At 38.1% G+C, this 27,540-nt stretch overlaps 1 protein-coding gene across 6 annotated transcripts in view; it reads left to right on the forward strand.

Annotated features, from left to right (window-relative positions):
• The window catches only part of ntng1a (netrin g1a), a 151,345-nt gene that overhangs the window by 73,245 nt on the left and 50,560 nt on the right, over positions 1-27,540 (forward strand). For all 6 annotated transcript variants that reach the window (XM_067377617.1, XM_067377618.1, XM_067377614.1 and 3 more), the window contains one exon: positions 19,208-19,851. In XM_067377617.1, the coding sequence (XP_067233718.1) occupies positions 19,208-19,851 (644 nt within the window). The remainder of the gene's footprint in view (positions 1-19,207; positions 19,852-27,540) is intronic.

A 27,540-nucleotide genomic window follows, 5' to 3' on the forward strand; every position in this document is an offset into this window, starting at 1 on the left:
CAATTCTCTGGCATTATGCAAATTTGTTACATTATTTCGTAGGTATGTAACAGGAAGTGAGACTGGAATTACTGACAACTCGTTTTGGCAGTTCAGAATCGATTATTTCAATTAGGAGGCAAAAACTTTATTTGTTGTGCACTTTAATTTTTAAAACTTTGCAGACCTTTTACATTCACAAAAAGCAATTACACACTACATGAAAGGTAATAATAAAAAAGCATAAAAGGGGCACTTTAACAATTAATTACTAAATTAAATTTCTTTGGATAATGTAGGATGAGTGTGTACTGTAGTAATATAGTTAGTTTCAGTATTGTTCGTCTCCTAAGTCAGTGGAAACAAGGCTGGTTTCTAACAGCAGATCCCCCCCTCAAACATCGACTCCAGCATCAGCAATGGATAAGTGGTATGTGTGTACATGCTATCTGCATACATTCTTCCCCTGGATCTGATTTTGCTTCTTGATAAATGTGATATGTAGTGTTGTCTGACAGGGGACAGTTAAAACCACTCTCCAGTCTACATTCAGCTCAAGCGTTCTCACTTCCTCTCTGTCTGCCAGCATCAAATGAAGGATCGCTTTCACAGCATGCCTCAGCTAAACACAGTTTGAGTAAAGAGAATCCTAACGTATGTCCAGACTGCATGATAGAGCCCGTGGGTTCATGAGTCCTGAAGGGTCCATCAGATCTCTTGAGTTGAATTGTTGTGCCATTCTATGGCGCCAGATATCTTTAAATAATCTTTTATGTTGCAAAATTACTGATTGTGCTGTAGATAATGCATGAAGGTATTCGTTGTATATACGTCAGTAGCACGCCAAATTGAATCCAAACTAATTACAGATCGACAATGTGATTCTTTTGATGTTTCCTTTTCACTGTCATTCTTGTAATTTAGGCAGTTATGCAGCTGAATGGCGCCTGATTTAATTACTTGTAGCGAGCTCCATATTCCCATCAGAGGGCGGAGGGATAGAGGGGGATTGGCAGGGATATCACACCTCTCTGCCAACAGCCAACCTCCCTCTGCCGCTGGCTAGAGCCCCACACACGCTCTGCTGGAGGGAAGTGTTAATTTCTCAGTGAAGAAGCCTTGATAGACACTCACATATGCTCTATCTATACTATCTAGAGTATAATATCAATCTATAATAGATAGATAAAATTGAATCAGTTTAATGTAATATGTTATTTGCTAAATTTGATTAACTTATTAACTTTAGTAAGTGTGTAATGTTGCAGTTTGAGCATAAAAGGATCTGCAAGGTTACAAAGCTCAAAGTCCTCTCCAAAAGGAGATATTCTTGAAAATACTTTTCAAGAACTACAACAAACAACTTGTCGGGACTACATCACACTTTTTCTGGATCTTGTGAATTCACAATGCCACTCATTTAAATAATCCCGTCAACGGATTGAGTTGGTTGAGCTGCGCTAGAGAAGACGGAGAAGACGACCTGCTTTAGTAGCGTGTTGTTGCCATGGCGAAGAGACACTGTTTTTTTACATGCCGATTCCACCCCTTTGTTTGGTCTTCCTAAGGCAGACGAACATAGAAAACAGTGGTTCAAATTTATTTTTAAGAACTTATCACTCTGAAACTTACTGTAAAATATGAGCTTTCAAAAATTTTGTATTATCCTTCTCAGGGTCAATTGACAGCATCATTAATACACCTGATCAGATGAAACTCACGGTTATGGTAAGGGGCGTGACATTTCCGGAACACGCTCTAAGTGGTTCGCCAATTACAAATACTAGCTAACCAATCAGAGCGCATTTCATATTTTAGAAGGAGACAGTAAACAGCGTGTTTGATACAGACTGGGAAGAGAGGTGCTACAATAATGTAAAATATGTGAAAAATTGTGTGTTTTTTGAACAGTCAAGCATGAAAAATTCTAGTACACACCACAACAAAATCAAGACTTCAAAAAAGGGCATAACAGGACCCCTTTAATTCATTTAAAGCCTGTGCTCTTTACAGAGAGTCATGGGATTGTTTTAAGGATTTTTGCTAAATGTTTTATACTTGTACCTGTCTGAATCTGTCTTTTCAGAATGAGCTATTTTTTTTTTTAGAAAACTCCTCAAATTGATGGCTTATGACGTTTCCACTCAAAGGGCTTTGTGTGGGGTGTATAAAACTCATTCAGACCTCTCCCTGAGTCATGCAAGATGCTGCTGGGTCTGACCTTTTACCTCAGAGAGATGTAATGTCAAGGCTTGCCGGGAGTGATTTTCTAGATTTTTCTATTCCTTGACTTGACTTCCTGGCTTGTTGACAGCACAGGTGTTGAACATAGCATCTAAGATTTTCTTTAGATATTATTAGCTCAAATGATATTGTTGATGGGTCAGAAAACAGCAGATATTTGTCTTACATCTGACCAGCAATGCTTTTCCCCCCAGACATTAGGCGTTTTTCAAAACTTGATGACTTCACTCAGCTCTTGGTTATACGTGTCTACTTCAGTAATTTATCTTGTAATCATTTATCAAGACAATGTATTGTCTTGTAATTTATATTGGCAATAAAACAAAATATGATATAAAACACAACCCTGCCTCCTTTAGTTTTCATTTTAAAAGTATTATGTGGTTCAGGCAACACATGCAGTATCCTCACTTTATGTATATTTATTACAAAACAAACTATAAAACTGCATGTTTAAAGTTTAAATAACTACATTCTCACCTGATAAACTCTTAAAACTACGTTACGTGACACAACAATAGAAGTATTTTGAAAATTATGTGGGTTTTCTCCGTCACTGTTGCTACTCTCCAGTTGTGTGAGATGCATTCTGGGATACTTGGCTGTCTCAAGTCTGCACAAATCATCTCTCAATGCATATTTGATAAAAAGGGTGAGCAAGAACACATCAGGGGATTTGAACTGTACCTGGCTAAATGTGAACTTTGAATTGGAACAGCAACTGATGACGTTTCACAAGTCCACAAGAACACAAGTACACACAAGAACACATATTGAGAAACAGCTATTATCTGCGTGCTAAATTCAGATCTTTGTGGCAACAAACAAGAGACGAAACGAAGGTTTTATTTAGTTGCCATAAGTTTGCAGCAGAATCTGGGGCAGCTTTGAGGCATGAAATATACAGTGGTAGATACTACAGGCAGGTGCTGCTGTGGTGTTCTGAGTGTGGGATGGAAACATCGCTCCTCTGTGTATGTGTAAGCATGTGCTTGTGAATAGCTGCATCAGAGCTGGTCTAGCTCCCTCACTGCCAGGCCAGCATTATACAAGACACATGTGCATCACTTCTACCTCTGGCCTTGCTCTGACTCATATCTAATGAAATAATTCAGATACAAACCAAATGAAATGTATTATTTTCTCTCTCTCTCTTAGAGAAAGTGACATAAAGAGAGAGTGAGAGAGAAAAGTACAAGAAAGATGTTTTAGCAGAGGATAGGGAGAGTTTTTTGTGCCGTTTCACATCTAAAAATCACAAGCCCCCGCGCAGAACTTCAGTCGGAGCTGTCAGCTGCATCGATCTCAAGGAGAGATGTGTCAGACAGAGCCGAGAGAAGTGGCTGAGAGTCAGAGCTAAGGGGCCTGTTGGAGAAACAGATAGAATAGCAGAAAAGGAGATAGGAATAGTTTGACAATAAACATCAATAATGAAAAAAAGTTTGACAATAAACATCAGAGAAAGGAAAGATGGGTTGAGACAGAAAGAGGGGAATATGGTGGAATGTTCAGTCTGTAACAGAGATTTAAAACATGGAAATAAATAATTTAATAAATGTGGGGTGGAAGTGCTTGCAGGGTTACGCAGGCTAATACACTTTTATTTTTTATAGTTTGTTCACAGATAAAAACACAAGTTCTTTCAGGGCTTTAGAGTAGTTTTAAAAAAGCGTGTGGGACACACCTAACTCGATCCTACATATAAAAAACATTAACTTTAATGGGATAGTTCACCCAAAAGTTAAAATTTACTCACAGAAAGCACAGAAACTTGTTGTTAGTGCTGCTCCGTGACTTTTATACATAAAATAGCTTCACTACTTAATATCTACATTACATTTCTCAGCAACAAGGCGGTACACATATATACTACAGTTCAAACGATTAGGTTCAGTAAGATTTTTGGAATTATTAAAAATGCTCAACAAGGCTGCATTTATTTGTTAAAAAGCAGTTATGTAAAGTAGTATTACAAATTAAAATAACAGTTTTCTATTTTGATATATTTTAAAATGTAATGTGAATGTTCCTGTGATTGTAAAGCTGAATTTTTAGCATCATCACTCCAGTTTTCAGTGTCACATGATTATCCAGAAATCATTCTAATATGCTGATTTGATGCTCAAGAAACATTTAAAATTTTGATTTAAAGAAAGTTCAAAAGAAGAGCATTTATTTGAAATAGATTTTTTTTGTAACCATGTAAAAATACTCTTGCAATTGATCAATTTAAAGCATCCTTGCTGAATAATAACAATAAATAAAAAATATATATCTTACTGAACCCAAAGTTTCAAAAGTAGTTTGTATGTTTTATGGCTCACAGTACTGATGTACATGTGTTTTGCTTGAGTCTCATTTCAGCAGTCACGTGCTAACATCAGAATCAGTTGCGTATGTTAGGTTTATCTCTTGTGTGAGTCAGAGTGCACAAGTGGCTGTTAACAAAATTTGTGCCTTTTCATAGTCCCTTGAGCCATTCATTTATGAGGTAGTTTATTAGGATGCTATAGCTCCAATATCCAAAGTATGATAAATATGTTTTTTGTGAACTCACTGTTCCAGAGGAGAGAAGGAATCGTTTCGCTCTTTTATTTATTTATTTATTTATTGATATAAAAAGAAGGTTTTTATGTTTTGTTGTTTCCATTCAAACTGAGGAATTCTTGGCTGTCTTGTTTTTCACATAGAACTTTCATGAATTTGCAGAAATTCAAATTCATGGAACTCTTTCATTGAGTGGTGCTATTCAAAACCTGCAAGGATCCTCTTTATTTAGAGGAAAAACAACATATTTAAAATATCTGAATTCATCCTTAGTTTTTTTTTAAAAGAATTGTGAAAAAGTGGCATTTCTTTAAAGTTATAAAGTAATATGATGCTGACAATATGACACTTTGAACTATCCATACTTGATTCCACACACACACATGCACGCACACACACTTGTGGACCCCCACGCTGAGCCCTGACAAGTGTAGAATGAGAATTTAGGGCTTTTCATGCTATTTTCTGGGTTGTCTCATTAGATTAGTCTCAAGGCTTAATTAGTCACTTTAAGAGAGCTTAATTCATCTTTTATTTCTGAGGAACGGAGTTAATCAGCCAAGTTGGTCCTTTTAAAGTTTTTAATAGCAGCTTGTCAGGAAGCAAATGAGTCCGTCTGGACTGAAAGACATCCTGGTTTCATTACACATGGAGAAGTTAAAAATGCTTAGAATGCATATACACCTTTAAACTTTTTTTTTTACTGTTTTTTTTGTGCAATGTCCTCTGTGTCTGTCTCTCTCACCCCGTCTTTCTTTCTCTGTAAACACAAAAGATGCTTGTGTGTGTGCTATGTGCACACATGAATAAGTCTAGCAGAGTACAGAGGATTGTTCTGTGGTCCCTAGAGTCATCTGTCAATCATATTTCACATTCAGCAGTGAAAAAGAGTAAAAGAATCCCAGGCGGATGGTCCAAAGAAGCTTCACTGATCGGCAGGGGTGGTAGGAGCAGAATTTAAAGACCACTAAAGCAGTCTGCCACACACAGACGACATTCAAAGCCATATTGAGTTTAATCATCCCACAGTGCTCCAGTTCCCAGAAAAAAAGAGAGCAAAATACAGCCTCAAAAAGACTTTCATCCAAGAATGGTGAAGGTGTCAAATAGGGACATTTGACTGAATTCTTTGACACCTTCAGCAAATAAAAAAAGTCAAACACCTTTTGCTTTTTTGAAATGGTTAGAATTGCAATATAAACTGGATTAACCACAAACGGAGATCTCTCAGCCAATAGTAATTAATGTCTGCGCAGCGGCTCTTAATTAAGCAGACACAAAATAATATAACTATATTATGAGTTAAATGGCTGTTCTAGGGGCCTGAGATTTCAAAGGAAGTTTTCTCGTATCAAGGGACAATTTCCCTGTCAAAAAGAAAATCCCAGAAGAGTTGTTATGAAATTAATCTGAATGAAACCCTCAGGCTGCTATTTACAGAGATTCACCAATGACATGGCTGAGAAATGACTTTTAAAATGCAAGTTGTAGCTGGCAGGAACAATATGGGCCTATATCGCAGATTTTCAGCAATGTTATTTGCGGATCTCTACAACCAACGCTTGTCTCCTCGCATTTAGCACATTACTATTATCATAAAAATATTAGTCTTTTGGAAATACTGCAAAATTGAACACCTTACTAGATGAAATGAGTTTTCTATCCTGAGCGCCCTCAAAGGAGGGTATGGTCAACACCGAGATGCTAGTTCATTCAGCCATTCAGCCGTAGCGGCAAAGCAGACACGCAAAATATGTATTTCTGACTGGAGGTAGAAAACACAGAAGAGGAAGGACTGAAGAAAGAGAAAATATGATCTGTCAGTCAGTTCAAGACAAAGGCGGGATTATCAGGTCTACAACAGTGTGAACATTGAACAGCCTTAGCCTCTATAACTTCTGCTGCCATAGTAACCCACACCGTGGCCTCGGTCATGCACTATGAATGATGCTTTGTTAACCGCAGAGCGACTCATGATGTGGATGATCACAGTGGGTGGCACGATGAAAGAGTGTGTAAATAATTCCGTAAAAGCCAATGAATTCGCTTTAATAAATTTCTCCAGGCCCTGTGCTTTATTTAAGGGCATTTACTGTGTATTTTTAGCATGTTTTTCTCAAACCCTCTTATAATGATTATAACCAGTGGTCAAAAGTATTTGTGTAAATGTAATTAGTTACTGTACTCGAGTATCTTTTTGGCTACTTTGTACTTTGACTGAGTAACAAAGATATTAGAAACTTCCACCAATTCTGAATTTTGTATCAAAAACTCCATTAGAATTAAACAGGCTATTTTTGTTAATAGGCTTCTATGTTTAAATAACCTCTGATATGATTGGCTAAATGTTTTGAATGTGAGTGAGTAACACGTTTTTATGTTCCAAATTTGCTGTCAGGTCCAAAAAATTTGGCACTGCCCCATTCTTCAATAACAGCCTCTTTGCAAAGTCTACATTGTGAAAGCTTCTCAAAGCAATTCATGCTGAAATGTGAAGCATAAACTGTTAGATCAGAGTGAAATTATCAGGGATGATGGTCAAAAATAAACTTGGGAGAATTTGCAGAGCAACATACGCTATACAAAGCTAGAAATAGCTAAATGTTTGGCAAACATCCCCCACAACTAACTACTAATTGGAAAAGTATCTTTTTCTGGTGTTTTGGGTTACTGATATCTACTTCCTACTTCTTCCTTATTTCCTCACCACGTCTGAGTAGGATGATCCTGCAGTACCGGAGCCTGCAGTGTATGCGCCCCTATATTCTGGTTTTAAATTATTTTTTCTTGGAACAAAGAAATAAGATATTTTCATATCTTAAGATATCGTGCTAGAGCTGTACGATTCACTAATTCTCCCATGATTCTGAACAGACAACTAAACAAAATAACATTTTACTAACATTTTAGTAACAATTTACAGCGCTTTTGAACTAATCTTTTGAATGAATGATTCAATGATAAACATATACATTTATTAGCAGTCACTTGCAATGATGTAATCGATAATATTGTTATTTGAATTGTCAAGTTATTTTCAAAAAGTGATCTGTATACATCATTGTTTATATCCGATTATAAACTTTTATCCCGGTACTTGTGTGATAATTAGACAGAAATAACAATACTGTGTGGTTGAAAAAGTCGACTGTGAAGCGGTTTCATATCTTTACATGACAGCTGCTCTCTCTGGATCAGCGGCTGTGCCAATGACTTCCATTTCATTAGCTGCGGCGTGGGGCTTCTCGTCTGGTGTATGACTAGCTTAACAAAATGCAGTAAACTATAACTGTTTGTGCTGTTTTGTTTTGTTTTTTATTACAATAATGAATTAAAATAGTGTGATAACAAATACCATTTTGCAACATCAAGAAGGATAATGAAGTCTTGCACATTCAATTTTAAAATGGCCCACCCACTGTTACATTAAAAATTAGGTATTAATACAAATAAAGTTAATACATTTTAAAAATTTCTGTGGTTCTAGTCTTTAAACCTGTTTGTTTCAGGTTTGAATCAGTTCTCCTCTGGTTGAGTAAAAACTACGGTTCTAGAAATTAGGTTCTAGGACTGTGGTCCTGAAACTGCAGCCTCCGGTATTGTAGGTATTCCATTTATGGAAACTATACATGTCTACATCTAGTATTGAGCAGCTTGCCTTGTCCATTATAGCCAATTGTGTAATACTATTGCCATGACTGAACAAGCTGTTGAATACTGAATATGTGTAGTATAGTTTCCATAAATGGAATGGTCAGGAAGTATAATATATTAAACTTTTGTATTTCAAAAGAGCAAGAAAATGCTGTTTTTCATGATACTGTATGGTCCCTTTAAAAAGAGAGTGTGTATGTTTGGTATGTCAGACTTTTGTTTAGAGTGGAGTATTTTTCATTTTATGTGTAAGTGCAATGTGTGTGTGGTGAATCTGTGCTCTGTGGTAATATCGCTGATTAGTTCTGGCAGATCAAAAGAAGAAATAACTGAGTGGGGCAGGTCATCAGACAACTTTGTGTGGTATTTTTTGATCTTTTGTGATTCTCTAATGAGATCAGCTATGGGTGCTTCCCTGCATGTAATGGCTGCTTCTTTTATGAAGAAAAGAAATGGATGCTCTTAATGGCATTGAAAAGAGGAAATAATTACTACCACTTGAAGTTCTCTGTACTACTTAGAACATTAGGGGTGGAGCATCTAACTTCACCCTGACTTCATTTGTCCTCTCATTTTCGAACAAAGGTTGAACCTCTGGCCCTGATAATGCTGACCCAGCAAAACAAACAGACAACTGCAAACTAAAGAGAGTTCAGCTGTCAAAACACATCAGCTTGAGATCTGACATGTAATCTCTCTAAACGCTAAATGACAGCAGATAGCCATCAATAATTAGTGGTGAGCATTTGATAAATGATATAAGAATGAGGGTTCATCTTCATAGCTCTGCCCTCATGCAGTTTTTTTTACATGCTTTACTAAGTGCATTTTGTAAAGATGCAGGCAGCCATTCACTTTTCATCCCTCAAGGATTCACCTTGACATATTGGAAGTCAGTAGGTGTGATCTGCACCGTGTGAATACAGCCTCTTAAGTGGTGTCTTTTTAAATTGTGATTGTTCCCCCTTTTCACTGTGTCCATAGGGAAGTTGCCCAGGCCATCTAAAATGATATGTTGTAGCTTTTCTATGAAACACAGAGGAGACAGTGCAACAGATTGTGTTAAGCCTCAGAAAACTCCTGTCACAGGCATGATGCTTTGATGTCGCTAAGTTATTCTGAGCGTTGTTTGAAATTACATCTATCCAAAATTCAATCTAAAATTGTTACAGTCATATTTTCCATGTGTTGTTAGTCAAACTTCAGCTCTGACCACATCGTGAGGAAAATGCAAACAGCACTTTTGTGGTACTGTAGTGAGGAAAAGTACACTTACAATATGTCCGAACGCAAAGCTGAAGAAGCAGAGGTGAACGAACAGCTCTGAAACGTCTTGTGTGAAATTTGAATTCTCCACTGTAATGAAATCTCATGCATAATACAGTGCAGGGATTGGATTAAAAGAGTTCATTCTCATGAAAATGGTTGAGAAAAGCTCAGAAACTGATAACGTAGATGCGTACTCTCTAGTCACGAATTAACGCATATACCTCACTTTTTGTGACGTTGATTCAACTTTGCTTTTTGAAATGGAAGAACAGTGCTACTGTTGATGTGCAAAGTGTGCATATCTGTTAACATCTCAAAAAATGTGTTTTAGGATCTCATGAACACTTTTTATGTGTTACATATTGTATATTTTAAATCCAGGCAGCATGTGTCAATGCATTTGGCAGGTAGGGATTGAACTGGATTCACTTTTTGTCTGCTATCTCGTCCCACTGACCTCTAGTTTAAAAATGTGACTGTAATTCTTGGTGGGATTTATCCTGGGGTCTATTACACACAGTAATCTGTGTTTCCTGCATTCAAGAAGCGTGGCGGTGAAGCCCAAGTGCGTTTGTGGCTGTTCTGCAGGACGAGCTCAAAGGTGCTTGCAAGAGCACAGAGGCAGATTGAAAAGGAGTCGGAGCTTCAATCAAACCGAAGGCCTTGGAGAAATCTTTCCCTCCACCAAGGTCTCATTTATGCACAAGTGATGGATTTAACCGCAGTCTAGGGGGAGAGAGAGAGAGAGAGAGAGAGAGAGAGAGAGAGAGAGAGAGGGAGAGATAGAGAAAGAGATCGAGGGAAATTACATACCCAGACCCTCATGTTTATTTGTAACACCTGCAAGCCGTGCTCGTAAAATCAAATTTGCTCCTTTGTAATTTAGTGGCTAATGTCGTGCCATATGAACAAGTTTGATTTAAATCATTTCATGTTAGCATCAGAAAAAGAGATATGCAAATGGACTGACCTGAGCCTGTCGTATGGTCTGGCAAAACGGCCTCTGACAGATTAGACATTAACATTTGAAATGATCGAGGAGAATTCGCTCTTCACACTGTTCTCCTTTAGCTGAGACAATTACACAGTAGATTTCACAACGTGAGCACTGATCTCAGTATGGCCGCTGCATAGTAATTTCATTTCCAATGAAACGATATTGATCTATTTGTCATTTCTGAAGAGCTCAAAACAGCCACAATCAAATACGTGAAAAGCATGGCAAGAGAGGGATGGAACAGACAATAAGCTTGCTGAGTTGCGATGCATATTGGTGTGTGGGCATGTGTGAGTGTGCTTGTGTGTACGGTAGGCCTGCACGATTCTGGGAAAAATATTAATCACGATTTTTTAGCTTAGAATTGATATCACGATTCTCTACAACGATTTTTTTCTCATGAAATGTAATGTTTATTGCACACATGAACCATGACAAAACAAAACAAATTGGAAGTAACGTACCAAAAATATTTGTTTTGGCACCTATAGAACATTGCACATCACCACAAGCCTGTAAACATAGAGGCTTCAATGAATAGAACTACCGCACTCGCTCGACGAGTGAAACACGAGACTAGCGTTCACACCAAACGCGAATAGAGAGTCAAATTCGCGTCTACCGCGTCTAGTTTGCCGCTTGAACATTTTGAATGCATTCGCGCGTCTAGAGCGAAATAGACGCGCGTAAAAAACAAGCGTTTGAAGCGAAATTGACACGCGTCCGAGGCGAAATCCGCTTCTTGTGTGAGGGGCAACTGCTAGGCGGTTGTCTGTTTGCAAGATGGCTGATGTTGATCGTGCGTTCATCGAGAGAGCCACCGCTTTGTATTTGCTCTGGAGAGCAGAACAGCGGCGTAGGGGTCAGCGTCGCGGGAAGGCTGCGGGTCGATAAACTTGTACGTGACTCAAAAGTGAAATGTGTATTTACAACTTACCAGGTAGCCCAATCTCCTCACCGACACTCTTCCAAGCGAGCTCGTTTTTATTCCTGTCTGAAGTATGAACTTGTGTCATAAATCTCTGGCTGACGCTCGAATGAGGCGAATTCGCGTCTTCCGCGCCGTGAGACCTCCAGACGCGCGTAAACGCGTCTTTACATTGACTTAACATTGAAATCATAATTTCAACAGGCGCTTTGTCGTTGGCTGAGGGTGAAGCCCTGTGAGAGCGGTCCTTTCAAAATAAAGGCTGATTTTTTATTTTTTTTAAATCGAAGTCATTTAAAAATTAAATCGTGAACAGGGTGAATCGAGATCGCGATTTTATAACGATTTATCGTGCAGGCCTAGTGTACGGATATTTGCACATATGTGTTTGTTAAAGGACCATAGAGTGGGAAAAGAGAGAGAAATGGAGACAGAGAGATCCGGATTTCATGTCACAAACATCTGTCACACAAAAGAATTTGTTTGATTGGTCGGTCCTATATATCTCAGTCTGCTGTCAGCCACAGTAAATTTATACGTGGTCACATTGGTGATCTGGTAATCTGAAGCCTTGCCTGCCAGTGGGACAGTCGTATCTCATTCACTTCTGCCCTCGACAAGAAATTCCCACCAGAATAGTAATTTTTCATGTGGCTTGGTCAGAATAGGTCCTAAAATACTAATATTTGTCTTTACAGTTCATGCTTTTGAGACCCTTTCACATGACTCATGACAGTGCTTCAATGCACCTCTCATAAAAGCTTCATACACCACTTTGACCTCCATATGAAAAATACTGCAGATAGCATCACAGAGGGATGTTTTGTGAGGTTTCAAAGGCCTATGGGTCTTTTTAAACTTAAAAAAAAAACATTCAAACTAGAGTTTGTCAAAGCAACATTCAGTGTTTGTCTTGACAAATTTTGCTTTCATTGTTAAAAATTAGTTACATTTCTTTACATTTTGTTTTGCTTTAATTCTGCTTACTAAAATTCAATTTCGAATCGCAGTTCAGGAATTTAAAAGACATTGTCAATTAAATTCTGAGTGATGCACAACTCTGTTACATCACCCATGAATTGATACGTCGTGCAAATTCCCTTGTCATCATTGGCTGCAGTTCAAACGTTCAGTGGCAAACAAGGTCATGGTTAATACTCTCTGATCTCTGAAAGTCACGCTACAATGTCCTACATGCTAGGCAGTGGTAATGTTGTTGCTTGACGCTCAGTTCAGTGCGCATGAGTCATGTAAAAGAGCCTTCAGTCTTGATTCTCGATCCCAATTTGTGAGATTATCAGCAGGAAAATAATGGGAGTCATTACAGAGTGTAAGCATACACTGTTGATTGTGGCTATGAAGAGGCGGGCTTTTGACATGGCTTTCATCTGCACTCTTCTGTTCGAGACAAATTATTGCATTGATAATACATCTTCATTTAACAGAGATGTGTGATCAGCCATGAGAAAAACACTCAGCCAGGCACTGAACAGACAAACGGCATTTGTAGGACGGGTGGTTTTTTAAGGCTGTGTTTAGCAAGCAAGTGAGAGGTGATTCATGACGACTGTGTGCGTGTTTGTTGGTGTGAAATTACCCAGAACACATTTAATGTGGACAACAGCCTCGGATTAGAACCAGGCAGCAGAGTACATGTACGGTGCATCTCTCTTTCTATTTTTCTTTCTCTATATCTCTGACCCTTTTTCTTGTTGATCAAACTTCATCAAGCTCTTTGTGGAGGGGATTAACCTTACATGGTTTGGAGCCTTGCACTGTCATTAACACCAATTCACAGAAAGCTGTCTGCTTTTCCAACTGAGCCTAGCCATCAAAATCCCCAGCCCTGGTCCAAGTATCCTGGTCAGTTTAGGATTAATAAAAACATCTTTAGTAATTACTGATTTGACAGCTATATCAGTTTTTCTAATGTGAGTCAAACCTTAACGTAATCCTTACATAAAGCTCTCAGTGGCATTAAAGAACTTTTTATGTTTGCTTTTCAGAGGTTCCTTTTAAAGGTGATCTCTCTCTCTCTCTCTCTCTCTCAATAAACGTGAGGTTTGCAGTGACTGGGAGAAAAACACGTAATTAATCTTTATAAGGCATTACTGTGTGGCCTATTTACTCACATCAGCTTCTAGTTTTGCAGCTGCAACACTACAGATTACTGTCCTTGGACAAAAAAATAAATAAATAAATAACACAAGCTTGTGGGGGGTGTGGTGTGTGTTACAAAAAATCAGATTGTGAACCTTAAAGGGGTCCTTGATTATGATTTCACTTTTATAACTTTAGTTATTGTGTAATGTTGCTGTTTGAGCATGAACAACATTTGCAAAGTTATGATGCTCAAAGTTTAATGCAAATCGAGATATTTTCTTTTACAGAAATCACTTTTTAAGGGCTACAACAAACAGCTTTTTCCCAGGTTGGTGACATCACAAAAACCCTGCCCCTGGGAACACAAAACAAAGGGGGTGAGGCCATGTTGGGCTGCTTTAGAGAAGAGGAAGAGTTGTTGTAAATAGAGTGTTGTTACCATCAGTGTTGGGCACATTACTTTAAAAAAGTAATTAGTTATAGTTACTAGTTATTTCTCACAAATAGTAATTGAGTTACATCATTATAAAAGTAACTAATTACCAGGGAAAGTAACTATTGTGTTATTTTAAAAAATAAAATCAAATATGTTAAATAACTTTGATTCCCCCAATATTAAATATAAGGCTAAAAATAAATTATGCTTGATCCGACTCGTGACTCATGATCCACTCTTGCTCACGACATGAAATTTATCTGTACTGTACTACGTGTTGTAGCCATTAAAGAAAACATAGGCCTATTTAAACATAAATATGAAACTATGTTATGTTTTAAATTAATTAATTTGATTATGAAAAGTGAACAGCATGAGTAAGATAGAATATATCATAAGATGCGCAATATATCAGGAAACATGGATGGGTCAGACATGATTTTGACCACTTCATTAAGTTTTGTAGAAAGCCTTTCTTTTCATTTTGTAAAAATTGTATCTTAATTTTAATCAATGTTGTATCAACAAATTGCCTGGATTTAATAAAAAAAGAAGCAAATATATCAAACAATTTAATCATGACATGGAGGCACCGGCGCGAACACTTGCATGTGAACTGCAGCGTGTCTTACAGGCTAAATTAACCGAAACTCAGCATATAGGCTTGAAAGCTTGAAATGTGTACTTCTAAACAAAATAATTCAAAGCTAAAAGAAACAGGCTGTTCTCTGATGATGTAATCCAAATGAAACGTGCATTCTCTCTCCAGGCGCGTCCACTATGTGGAGATGATAAGAGTCAGCAATGTCAACTTCATCTTTGCAGCCGACACTGATTCAGAAAACATTACTTTATTAATAAACAATTAAAATGTCTCCTTGCGGTTTTTGTCACATTCATAATCATTACTTTTATTTCTCTATGGCAAGCTTTATGCACGCGCTTGAGTGCTATATGTATACGTGCTATACGCCTATACGTAAACGCTCATTATTATGGTTTATTCTCTCCAGTATTTAAGAAATTAAATTAATATAAATGTGATTAGTCAACTAATGGCTTAAATGAACAACTACTAGTTGACTAGAAAAAAAACATATTTAACATATTTTCGATCCAGCATGTCACAAAGGGTATTCTGGTTTGAGCTCATGCTCCGCTCGCATGCTCTGACACAGACACACACAGAGCATTGTACATTATTATCAGTTTAAAATTATATTTGTGTATGACTAACCTGTAGCCTACCATTTCTTTACAACAAAATGCTTTGTAGGTCTATCATTTCTAGTCACACACCAATCATCATCAGTTAGCCCAGGAGTCCTCAAATCCAGACCTCGAGATCCACATTCCTGCAGAGTTTAGCTCAAACACTAACAGTTAATGATATAATTAAGTGATTAATTAAGGGATGATTAAGCTTTAATGATAAACATGTGCTGTTAACAAGCAGACTCACTGAAGAAAAGAGAAACACAAGAACTACAACTGACTTCAGCCACAGCCTTAGATGAAATCAACTGAAGTTAAAAGAAGACATTAGATCTCTCAAGATCTGATTAAACAGCAATAACAGCTTCACTTATTACTAACCAGACTGACTTTATTTCTGTCACACTACATCTACAGAAGCTCTTATTGAGAATTAAAAGATGTTGATATCTTATTGAAAATGTTTGGTTTGAGGTCACCATCATGGAGATCAGCGATTGCTTTAGTTGAGCTCTTGACCCCTGACTTTTGTTACGCTACTTTCTTTTTGCTGCCATGCCAACATCATTAATTTGTTTACATATTTTATATTTCATATATCTTAAAAGTTTTTACAGTCTTTCTTATTACAATTACATCAAGCTCTGCGATCTTGAAATGCGGATATCGCGCGCGCCATATAACCAACAGGAAAACGGTTATCCAAATAACAAAGAAATGTACAACACTCGCGTTACAGTGTGTGTATTCACACACATACTTGATGCTATCTAACTTTACATTAGCGACAGTAACTGGGCTGTATTGGCCCACGTTTAAGAAACAGTGGTCGGTGAAATGTGTGGCACAGACATACAAAACTTGGTTGTATCAGTGCATTACCAGGGAAAATAAAATTAACCCATGTCATAAGGTGTTCATTTGTACATCCAGACACTGAGCAACTGCCATGCTTCGCTTGTTTGCAAGCCATGATATCTCTTGAGGAAAAAACAAAAATATTGTGCTCGAATCTCATGGTAGTAGCTCATTTTCTCATGGGCGAGCAAAGCAAAGAAAGCGGAGGTAACCTTTCCCCATATGACAACATATAGGGAAGATTCCAGATAGGGTCATCTGAGCTTTCATTTTCTCAAAGGCGAAGCAAAGTAAAGAAAGGGGAGGTAACCTTTCCCCGTATGAGTTAGCCTATGTGTCCCACCCCAACACACACACCAGAGAAAAACCTTTGCAGGTCCTATGGCTGAGAGAGAGCCTATTCGGATGAAAACCGCTTCAGTGAGTTCTATTATTGTAATGTGGCATTTTTTTTTTTTGTCAGTAACAGTAACATCGTTGTAACGGGGAAAAAAGTAATTCGTTTGATTACTCGTTACTGAAAAAGTAACGCTGTTTATTTATAACAGCGTTATTCCCATCACTGGTTGCCATGCTGTCATTTTATGTTGGACTGCTTTACAAACGAGGGCCAATTCATTGCTGGATTAACATGACGCACATGCTAGTCGATGAGTTGAATCAACTCCACAGCAACCACATAAATTTATCCACTAACCATTGAGGAACGTCCAAATGCATTCTATAAGTTGTAACTCCATCAGTGTTCGACTCCGGTATGAACAATGTATGGCTGAACACTAGGGCTGCACGATTAATTGCATGCTATTCTCACGCGCATTTCGTCAGTAAAGCCGGTTCCCTGATTACCGCTAAATCGCCATCACCTGCTTTTAAACGGAGCGCCTTTTAATAGACAGAGCCGTAGTTCACAGACAAGCCACGCAATATCGCGTTCATTATCGCAGGCGATTCATCTGCGATATGAACGCGATATTGCGTGGCTTTTCAGTGATCTACGGCTCTGTCTATTAAATGCCGCTTCATTTGAAAGCAGGTGATGGCGATTTAGCGGTAATCAGGGAACCGGCTTTACTGACGAAATGCGCATGAGAATAGCATGCGATTAATCGTGCAGCCCTACTGAACACTGTTACTGACAATCCTCATTTTGGCTGTGTGAGATTCTCCAGCTTTGTTGTTGTTGAGCAAACGAAGCACGAGCTGCTAAAGCTCCGCCCTCTTCTGGAAAGCTCATTTGCATTTAAAGGGACACACACAAAAATGGCATGTTTTTGGTCACACCCAAATAGGGGCAAATTTGACAAGCTATAATAAATTATCTGTGGGGTATTTTGAGCTGAAACTTCACAGACACATTCTGGAGACACCAGAGACTTATATTACATCTTGTAAACGGGGTATATGATTCTTTACAATTATAATGAAATCTGCCTCGCTCTTACTCAGTCCCCAGTCCTCTCTCTGTTATGAATGACTTTTCTTTAGAACTTGCTTTTGGTTTCTTAACACTGTGTTCTGAACAAACACAACCCAAAGCAACAAGTAACTTAATCTTAAATAACTTAATCTCACATTCTAAGTAAAAGAAATAGTAGTATTGATGCTTACTAGCTAAATATAGAGTGTTATAGACACCGATTAGTTCTTCTCTTCATAGGAGGGCTAGTGCCTGAAGCACATGCTGAGATAAAACAGCATGAACAGCTCTGCCCTCTTGACTGGATGGTCTAGTGAGAGGCATGTGGACTCCAATGATGGGTCTGATCGTTCTCCAAGCTAACATGCACTTGTAGAGGACTGGCTGAAGAGCATATTAATGCCACTTTGTCAAAATTAAGAGGTTAAATGGTTGTCAGGGCTTCGTTGTCACATTGCCTTGGAGGACAAGGCAAGAGGAAAAGCCTATTAACAGAAGCACTCCTTTTTTCCTCCTGTGTACTTTTCTGCCACTGTGTCGCTCATTTTCTTCTCCGCAGTCCCTTTCTCCACCTATCCTTTATCACTCTGCTCTTCCCTAGTGTCCAGGCCTGCAGATACCCGCAGAGAGACAGACATCTCCCACTTAATCAGCTGCTGTGTTTCTTGTTCAGATAAATTGGAGCTTGTTCCTCTTGAGAGGTATTTCCTGGAGGACGACACAGCCACCCGACAGTATCACAGCCCCACAATCCCCTGCTTAGTGCACGCCAGCATGTGGCGCAGCAGAACATACCAGTATGCTGATTAGTGTGTATGTTTGAGAGGGGGAGGCTACAGAGTAAAGAAGGGCAGTTGACATGAGGGCACCAACAGTCTTCATGCTAGCCGGCAGCTCACTTATTTTAATGCCTCTTTCTGAATTGTAGATATGTGGTATATTTTTCTGCAAGCGGTGGCTGTGACAAAAGTGCACCTCTGGGTGTCCTTACCTCAAGGTGTAGAACAAGGTAGCCTTTATGCAAAAGAATGACTGGAGAAGAGTGTATTATTCACAATTTGTCAGTCTGACCTTCATATTTTTCTCTCTTTCAATGAGCATTTTAACATGAATACATGTCCATTTTTAGCTCTTTAGAGACTCCATTCTCTTGTTCTTTATTATCATGGATAGATGGAACTTAAAACAGGGAATAATCTTCTCATAAATTATGTACTAAACAAGACTGGTTTTACTGGTTGTCTGCATGAGGGAACTCGACTTTAAATGTCTCTATAAAAGATCTATGAGTCTTTGGGCGTTTAATGGCCAGTCCTTATCTAGATTCAGCCAACATCTGGAGAATAGATTCAACCACTCAAATCCATAATAATGCTGATGTACCACCACTGAGGCCAGTGCTTTTGAAATATAAGTACTCTTCATCTCATTTGCCTACACCAACCCCATATCTGCCCCATATACCCCATATCTGCACACATATGATAAAGCTCATAAAAACATGTTTGTTTGGATTCTTATTTAACTGTTGTCTTCTTTATTTGCTTTATCTTGTAGGAAAACCCCTATATGTGCAACAACGAGTGTGACGCAGCCACAGACGAGCTGGCCCACCCACCTGAGCTCATGTTTGACTTTGAGGGCCGCAACCCCACCACCTTCTGGCAGTCCACCTCCTGGAAGAAATACCCTAAACCTCTGGCGGTCAACATAACCCTGTCGTGGAACAAGACCATTGAGCTGACCGACGACATTGTCATCACTTTTGAGTCAGGTCGGCCTGAGCAGATGGTTTTGGAGAAGTCTCTGGACTATGGACGTAGCTGGCAGCCCTACCAGTTCTATGCTACTGACTGCCTTGATGCTTTCACTATGGAGCCAAAGACGGTGAGAGACATTACCCAGCACACATTGCTGGACATTATCTGCACCGAGGAATATTCCCGAGGTTACGTGTGGAAGAACGACAAGACCGTACGCTTCGAAATCAAAGACCGCTTCGCACTGTTCGCCGGGCCAAAGCTGCACAATATGGCCTCGCTGTATGGACAACTGGACACCACCAAGAACCTGAGAGACTTTTTCACTATTACTGACCTGCGCGTACGTCTGCTCAGGCCCGCCACAGGTGCCACCATGGTGGATGAGAACAACCTTTCCAGATACTTCTACGCCATCTCTGACATTAAAGTACATGGCAGGTAAGACATTTGGTATCTTTGACTTTGGTGTACTTTGCTTTATATTTTATAGTTTTATGCATAGGCTTGATTTATATAAACAGCTAGACAGAACTACAGTGTATAACACTTCTTCTGTTTTACAATTATTTTTAACAATGCAATAAAAAAGAGAACACTTCTGGGGGAAACATTTATTATAAGTGCAAATATGTACCTTGGGAATCAAGCATTGTTAACTACTATCCTCATTAACTCTTTGATTTCAGTGTGCCTCTTTTTCCACAATGAGAACCTTCAGAAAGCTTTCTTGGATTGTTCTTTATGTTTTGCAAAACTCTTTAATAGTCAGGACTTTTTGCAGCATTCTGAAATATACTTTCTAACTTGACGCCCTGTGATCAATCTCAAGTCTGTGAAATTCACTGTTCTGACACCCAGGCTATAAACAGGAGTTCATTCTCTAATTATACACATATCAGGGGCCATACCCGCCTCCATCTCATCTCACCTTTATATGCTCTTTCGTCTTAACAAGGAGACTAGATTAATTTCAGCATCTGTCCCTGCTCTTCCATATCATTATTATCTGAGGTCAACAATTAACATGATAATTCATTCTAAGAAAGCATATTTAATGTATCTAATGTACTGTTTTTTTTTTAAAGGATTCACCAAAGTAATATCTTCCACACCAAATTAACCTGAGCATGCTAGATTAATATAAATAATATAATTATAATAACAATAGTGCAATAATAATTAAATAAATATAATTTAATAATAATAATGGTAATAAATATAGCTGCAAATAGCTATTAAGGGGCCAAGCACAAAAGAAGCAAACAAGGAAGCTAGCAGCAGACCAGTAATGTCATAATGGACTATGATAGCAACTGAGACAAAGACACTGTATGTCAATTATGAAGTCATTCAGACCAACAGTACTGTAGTTAGATCCAATTTCATGTTTTGTTCAATTAAGCGTGTCATATTTTGTGAAAATATCTAATTTCGTTTAGGAGTTATAGACATTTATATGTATGAACCAGTGATGGAGTACTCGAGTTCTGGACTCGGACTCGAGTCCAACTCGAGTCACTATTCTTTGGACTCGAGTCCGACTCGAGACTCCAGACTCGTGGACTCTTGACAACACACTCACTGACGTCACTCACTTTACGCTCGTGCATGATTCGCGGGCTAAATGTTCAAATTTGGAAAATGCAGAAAGATGTGCCCCAGATCGTGAAATTCACCTACACGAATTTTGCATCTAATGCTGGAAAGAGCAGCGCTAAATGTTGTGTGTGTAATCGCACAATTGAGGAAAAGACTGGGACAACTTCAAACTTTAACAGACACCTGTCACGGATGCACCCAGAAAAGTAAGTAAAATGCTTTCCATTGGCTAACGTTAGCTTTTAAAAAAAGTATTATTAACTAATGCATATATGATAATAAACAGAAGAAGCTAGAGTTGGGCGATGTTTGACAATTTGGCATCAGATGTCGACGATGTCTAATGTCTGGTTCAGATTACATGATTTTTTTTTGTCTGTTGCAATGGTCACTGTGTCAGATGGATGACGCAATTTTGACTCCTAAAATCCTGTGGTGTAGTGGAAAAGAAACATGTCAGACTAACCTTACACGTTGCTTTCTGACCAGTCGCGTGCCGTCACACACACACATTCACTTGAACACATACTGTACAAACGCACTCACGCTAAATCACTCGGTCACTCACTCTTAAGCGCTCTCTCTCTCTCGGCATATCGTATTGATTTTTACGTTTTAAGTATTTTTAAATTTAATTTTAAACTCGAGACTCGACTCGGACTCGAACACCGGGGACTCGAGACTCGACTCGGACTCGAACTCTGGTAATGGTGACTCGACTCGGACTCGACTCGGACTCTTCTTTGGTGACTCGGACTTGGACTCGGACTCGAACACTGGGACTCGAGACTCGACTCGACAGTTGGTGACTCGACTACAACACTGGTATGAACAAAAATTGGCCACACCTGACTTTGATTGCCATTTTTTTGCCACTTACTATCAAAATTTTGACATTTGGCCAGTTGTGTTTAGTCACTGACCTATGTGTCCATTTTGCCTATGGTGGTTTTGTCTCAATTGGATTAACGGTTTCTAAGCTATTCTCAAATGTTGTTTAAACACTAAATCACAACGTTGCACTAACCATAAGGTGAAACCTAGTATGTTTGGTATTGTTGGAATCAGCAAGGATTCAGTAATACATGGAGATGACTCCAATAAATAAAAGTCAACCACATCCAAAGTTATAAGCATGTGAATAAGTTTTTCACCACTACATGGTGCTGGTCCAGAACTTCTCATACTCCCTCAGGGCATTGTGGCGATGACCTATACTGAGTTTCGTAATGATACGTTTATGAGTTCGTAAAATACAGCATTTTATTTCAAAATTCAAAATGGCCGACGCCAAAAATGGCCGATATAGGAAAATTGGATATCATTTAACTTTGACATTTGACTTTAGACAAACCATTCAGAAGTTATAAGCAAAAATAGCCATTTTTCGCATTTCCGGACCAGTAGGTGGCAAAACACAGCATATAACCTCAGGTCATGCTTGTGATGACATGGACCAAGTTTGGTCTAAATACATTAAAGCATTAAAGAGATAGAGCCTTACATCTGTTTTCACAAGCGCTACGTAAAATTCGTTAGCATGTTTACCAATGAGTAATCAATCAATATTGTTTTATTATATGGAAATTAGACCACGAAGGAAAAGAAAGTCTTATCTACAGCAAATATCACATCAGAGTGTACAATGCTGTGTGTTGAGTGTGTGGATGTTTCTAAACCGGTTACTGGGTGTAGATGACAGTTGATCACAGAAGACTGTAAATTTAAAGCCTCCCTCAAGGCTGTGTTCTCATTAATGGTGAACAGTGATGATCGGTGAGTGTCATCTCTGACGGATATTTATGAGAGCAGTGACTTGTAGGTTTGTTTCTAAAAAGGTAATCAAGAGTTCAGCATCATGCTCACTGTAGTGGCTTTTTCTCCGAGCCTCCCTGTCATGGAGAATCATGATTCATCTCCCTCCACATGCTCACAGGAAGCATACGCTCCTTCATCCCCTGAAATGTGTTCTGCCTCACAGTGCATGAGCCCCTAGAGTCTGGCAGGAGGCGGATGACCCCAAGCACCGAAATTCCTGATCTCAGAAGAGATTCAGTCTATATCGGTATGAAACAAAGGAGCCAAGATGCAGCCCTGGAACGGATAGCTAAGTAGGTCAGCAAAATGAAAGAGAAAAGAGGAGAATATACACTTTAGACCTTTGTCGCACACTTAAAGTTTGTTGTATGGAGATGCCTTAATTAATAATAATGATTTAAAATAATATTGATTTATGTATGTTTTGGAAGAGCAGATTGATATCTAATATTAGAAGTAAAAATGGAGCAGTGACATCTTGTTTGTGAGAAAAAACGAGGCTGTCCTTTTTACATCTGAAGTGACTTTTAATGCTAAAAGCCCTAATGTGAACCTTATTAGAGTATCTAAGTGAATGCTACCTTTCTGCTTACTAAATACTGCACAGTATATACTGTATACAGCTAGTTGCTTATATTTTAAAAAATATTATATACTATTGTAATCTATATTATTATTATATAATATTATTTATTATTATTATAATTATATTTATTTTCCATTTTCAATTCTATTTTTATGGCTGATATTACTTTTGGTTCATCCATCACACTGGAAATGGTAGTTCAAGTCAAGCACATTGCATTGTGAGATGCAATATTTCATGTAGTAAACATTTTGCAAATGTAGTAGGTCACATAATTTGCATAATGTGCAGTGTATACATACTATATACTGCAGCAATAGTAAATAGTTTCTTTCTCTCCCTCTCAGTGTGAAAACTACATACAACACTTATTTCTCCCTTTCTTCACTTCTGTCCTTCCATGTCTTTCTTTTTTTTCCTTTACTCCATTCTTCATTCCCCCCTCCATCTGTGTTTGATCAATAGAGTGTAATTAAAGGAGGGATGAAGCAGGCTCCTGGAGGAACAGCTTGAGTCTGACTCTGTCTCCTCTGACACACTGCTGGCCCTCACTCATTCTGATGTATAATGTATGCATTATACATCAGCCTTCTCTCTCACTCAACCATAATCTCTGCAGGAGAACTGAAGACTCCTACAGTTCCTGGTTAGCTTGCAGTGAAGACAAAGAGGGGTGTAAATGTCTCATTGAACAGCCATGTCTAAAAGACAATCTTTAGATTTTTGAATTACAACTGTGTTGCAGTCTTTTGAGATTAATGCATTTTTGTGTGCTGCATGATAAACAGTTGGGACAGAAATTGAATTAGCAGATCTTACAGATCAGCATTAACTCTTCATTAAGTGTTTCAAGTAGTTTGCAGTTGGATGGATAATTTAGTGTGTTGAACAGGTCTTTTTCTCTGTCACTTTTATCAGCCGACCAGTACAGGCTTATTAACTGGTTGAAATTTCACTATTGACTGAAAGAGGGGGTCTGTATATGGACCAATCACAATTGATTCGTTTTTTTTGTTAGTTTGTTTGTTTGACATTTGATTTGCACTTATTAGTTGAATATATATCAGACATCGTATTGATAGCTAAAGTGGAGGGATCATGGCACTGGATTCAAACCTGCAGCTCCCCGAGAGCATGTGGTCACTGCTAATAATAATAATAATGTTTATTAATCTGTTTATTAAATATTGTAAAACTAATCCATATGAATTAAGCGGTTTAGTCCAAATTTTCTGAAGATACACGATCGCTTTATATGATGAACTGATTTATTTTAAGCTTTTATTCACATAAACATTCATCAACACATACATCATTTCTAAATGGAAGGTCAAGCATGTTTGCTTGACGCGTTTGAGAACCAGTGAGGTTCATTCTCATCAATATTTATCTTTAATTTTTTTTTTAGATTATAATAAACGATTCAATATGCACAATTGTTTTTCATTGCATGTCTTTTATTCGTGCTATAATAATAGGGGTGTGACGAGACAGGTAGCTCACAAGATGAGACATGAGATTGAGCTCACAAGTACTAGGCGAGATGAGATTTTTACACAGTATTTTTAAGAAATCCTCACTGACAAAATACAAGACTAGAAAAATAGTCTGCAGGTGCATTTGAAATGTTTTAACTAATCATCTTGTTATAAATGTCATTTCAGTTCTACTTTCTAAATATGAATTATCATATACAGTAAACAATACTCAATCACTAAAAGGTTTTGCCACAAACTCAACTGGGCTTCTCTCCTTGAGCATGTGGTCACTGCTAATAATAATAATAATGTTTATTAATCATGTTGAAAATCCATTTCAAAAGATTGTAATAATACTTAAATTATTTTTATATAAAATTATTAATATTTATATGTAAATTATATATTATATATATATATTTTTTTTTTATTATTTATTTATTTATTTTTTTTCATAAAAAAAAAATCATTGGTATTAAAAGATGAATGCATCGGTCATGTTAAAGAATGTTAAACTCCAATTCAAATGTTTTTCTATTATCTGTGCAAAACCTTTGCATATTTAGTTAGGGCCGGATACAGTTGTCTCCCTCGGGGATCGATGATACGGTGATTGATCGCTTAATTGCGGTCCTCCTTGGCTGCTCGGACGGGCAGTCGTTTGCTGAGAAGTCAATGTGTTTTTCTCTTTTTTCTTTTTTTTTTCCAGCCTGCTTGGGCTGTGCTGAGGCCAGGAACCGGAGGACAGATAATCTATTTGTGCTAATTTCGAGATTCACCCCACACCCCCTGCCCCTTCCAGAATAAGTCATTCCACTCTGTATCTTCCTCTTGCCATCTCATGTGCTGCGCTCGGCACTTCAGCTCTTCCACATCAGCACATTTCATTGGTCCGGTCATCTGATGTTTCAGCAGTCTTCTGTTCCACATGCTCTTTCACCACAAAACTTAATCTAATCATGTTATAACCTCCCGGCCTCAAATGATTGCAATCCGATTTGCATTTCTGTGATTTTATTTAAAGTGTTTGATTTTGTGCTATTGTTACAGAGATTGAAGAATTCCAGTGCAACTTTTTATATTGGTTGATACAGACACCGATTTAGATATATTCCATTTGACCTCTTAACACCATTGACAGATCAGGAAGCTGCTGCCCAGGCAGTTAATCTGAGACTGTGTGTGTGTGTGTGTGTGTGTGTGTGTGTGTGTGTGTGTGTGTGTGTGTGTGTGTGTGTGTGTGTGTGTGTGTGTGTGTGTGTGTGTGGTGTGTTTCTACTGTGAGAAACAGAATCGGAGCAAAAGAGATCCAAATGATGAAGTGTAATTACACACCCAATTGATTCTGGCACCTCATTCATCATCCAGTCATCATGTTATTCACAAACGCCGTTTCCAGGCGTCAACTCAGCTAAGAAAACAATTTAATGTGTAAAAATACACACTTGACCCTGCAGATAGACAGCTGTTGTCACTGCATCCCTTGAGCCAACTCAAGAAATTCCAGCTCTTTTTCTCAGTCTCGCAGAATTCACAGCCTGAATCAGTCGTCTCTCTCGCTGTTTAACTTGCTTTCTTCTGTTTTCCTTCTCACTCATAAGAGTGCATTAGCTGACTTCTCCTTTCAACGATTTGGGAATTAAACCAAATGCAGGTGAAGGATTAATTCTCGCAATTCCTCAGAGTAGCTCTGCTCTCCCCGTGATTGATGAGCGCATTTAGTTGTTCTGATCCCTGCATCTGATTATCTGTGTCCACATCTTCCTAAATCCTGACCTTGATTCGAGTCCATCTTCTGAAGACCGCTGCCGTGTATGAAAACATCTTCATACACGTTTTCTAAAGAATTTTCAAGCTGGTGCTTGTAAGAACCCTTTTAAGAATATATGATTTTAAACTGTCTTAAAGGGACAGTTCACCCAAAAATTAAAATTATGTCATAAATTACTTACCCTCATTTAATTCCAAACCTGTAAGACTTTTGTTCATTTTTCAAAACACAAATGAAGGTCTTTCTGATGAAATCTGAGAGCTTTCTGTCAAAAAGTTCATAAAGATATTGTAAAACTAATCCATATGAATTAAGCGGTTTAGTCCAAATTTTCTGAAGATACATGATCGCTTTATATGATGAACTGATTTATTTTAAGCTTTTATTCACATAAACATTCATCAACACATACATCATTTCTAAATGGAAGGTCAAGCATGTTTGCTTGACGTGTGTGAGAACCAGTGAGGTTCATTCTCATCAATATTTATCTTTTTTTTTTTAGATTATAATAAACTATTCAATATGCACAATTGTTTTTCATTGCATGTCTTTTATTCGTGCTATAATAATAGGGGTGTGACGAGACAGGTAGCTCACAAGATGAGACATGAGATTGAGCTCACGAGTACTAGGCGAGATGAGATTCTGTTGTGCAACGAATCCTCTGCTATGGACTTGTCAGCCATCTTGTTACTTACTCTCGTCACGTGCACTACGTGCGACAGCTCGTGTTGGATGAGCTGGATGGAATTGAAGCAACCATTATCCAACTCAATTAAATGGTTTTTATTTATATAAAAAGCAAAATGACACCGGAGGTATAATTTAAATGCAGCGGTAGCATATTCTATCCTAATTTCACTCTCACACTC

This window comes from Chanodichthys erythropterus, chromosome 23, assembly GCF_024489055.1.
Source record: "Chanodichthys erythropterus isolate Z2021 chromosome 23, ASM2448905v1, whole genome shotgun sequence".
NCBI lineage: Eukaryota > Metazoa > Chordata > Actinopteri > Cypriniformes > Xenocyprididae > Chanodichthys > Chanodichthys erythropterus.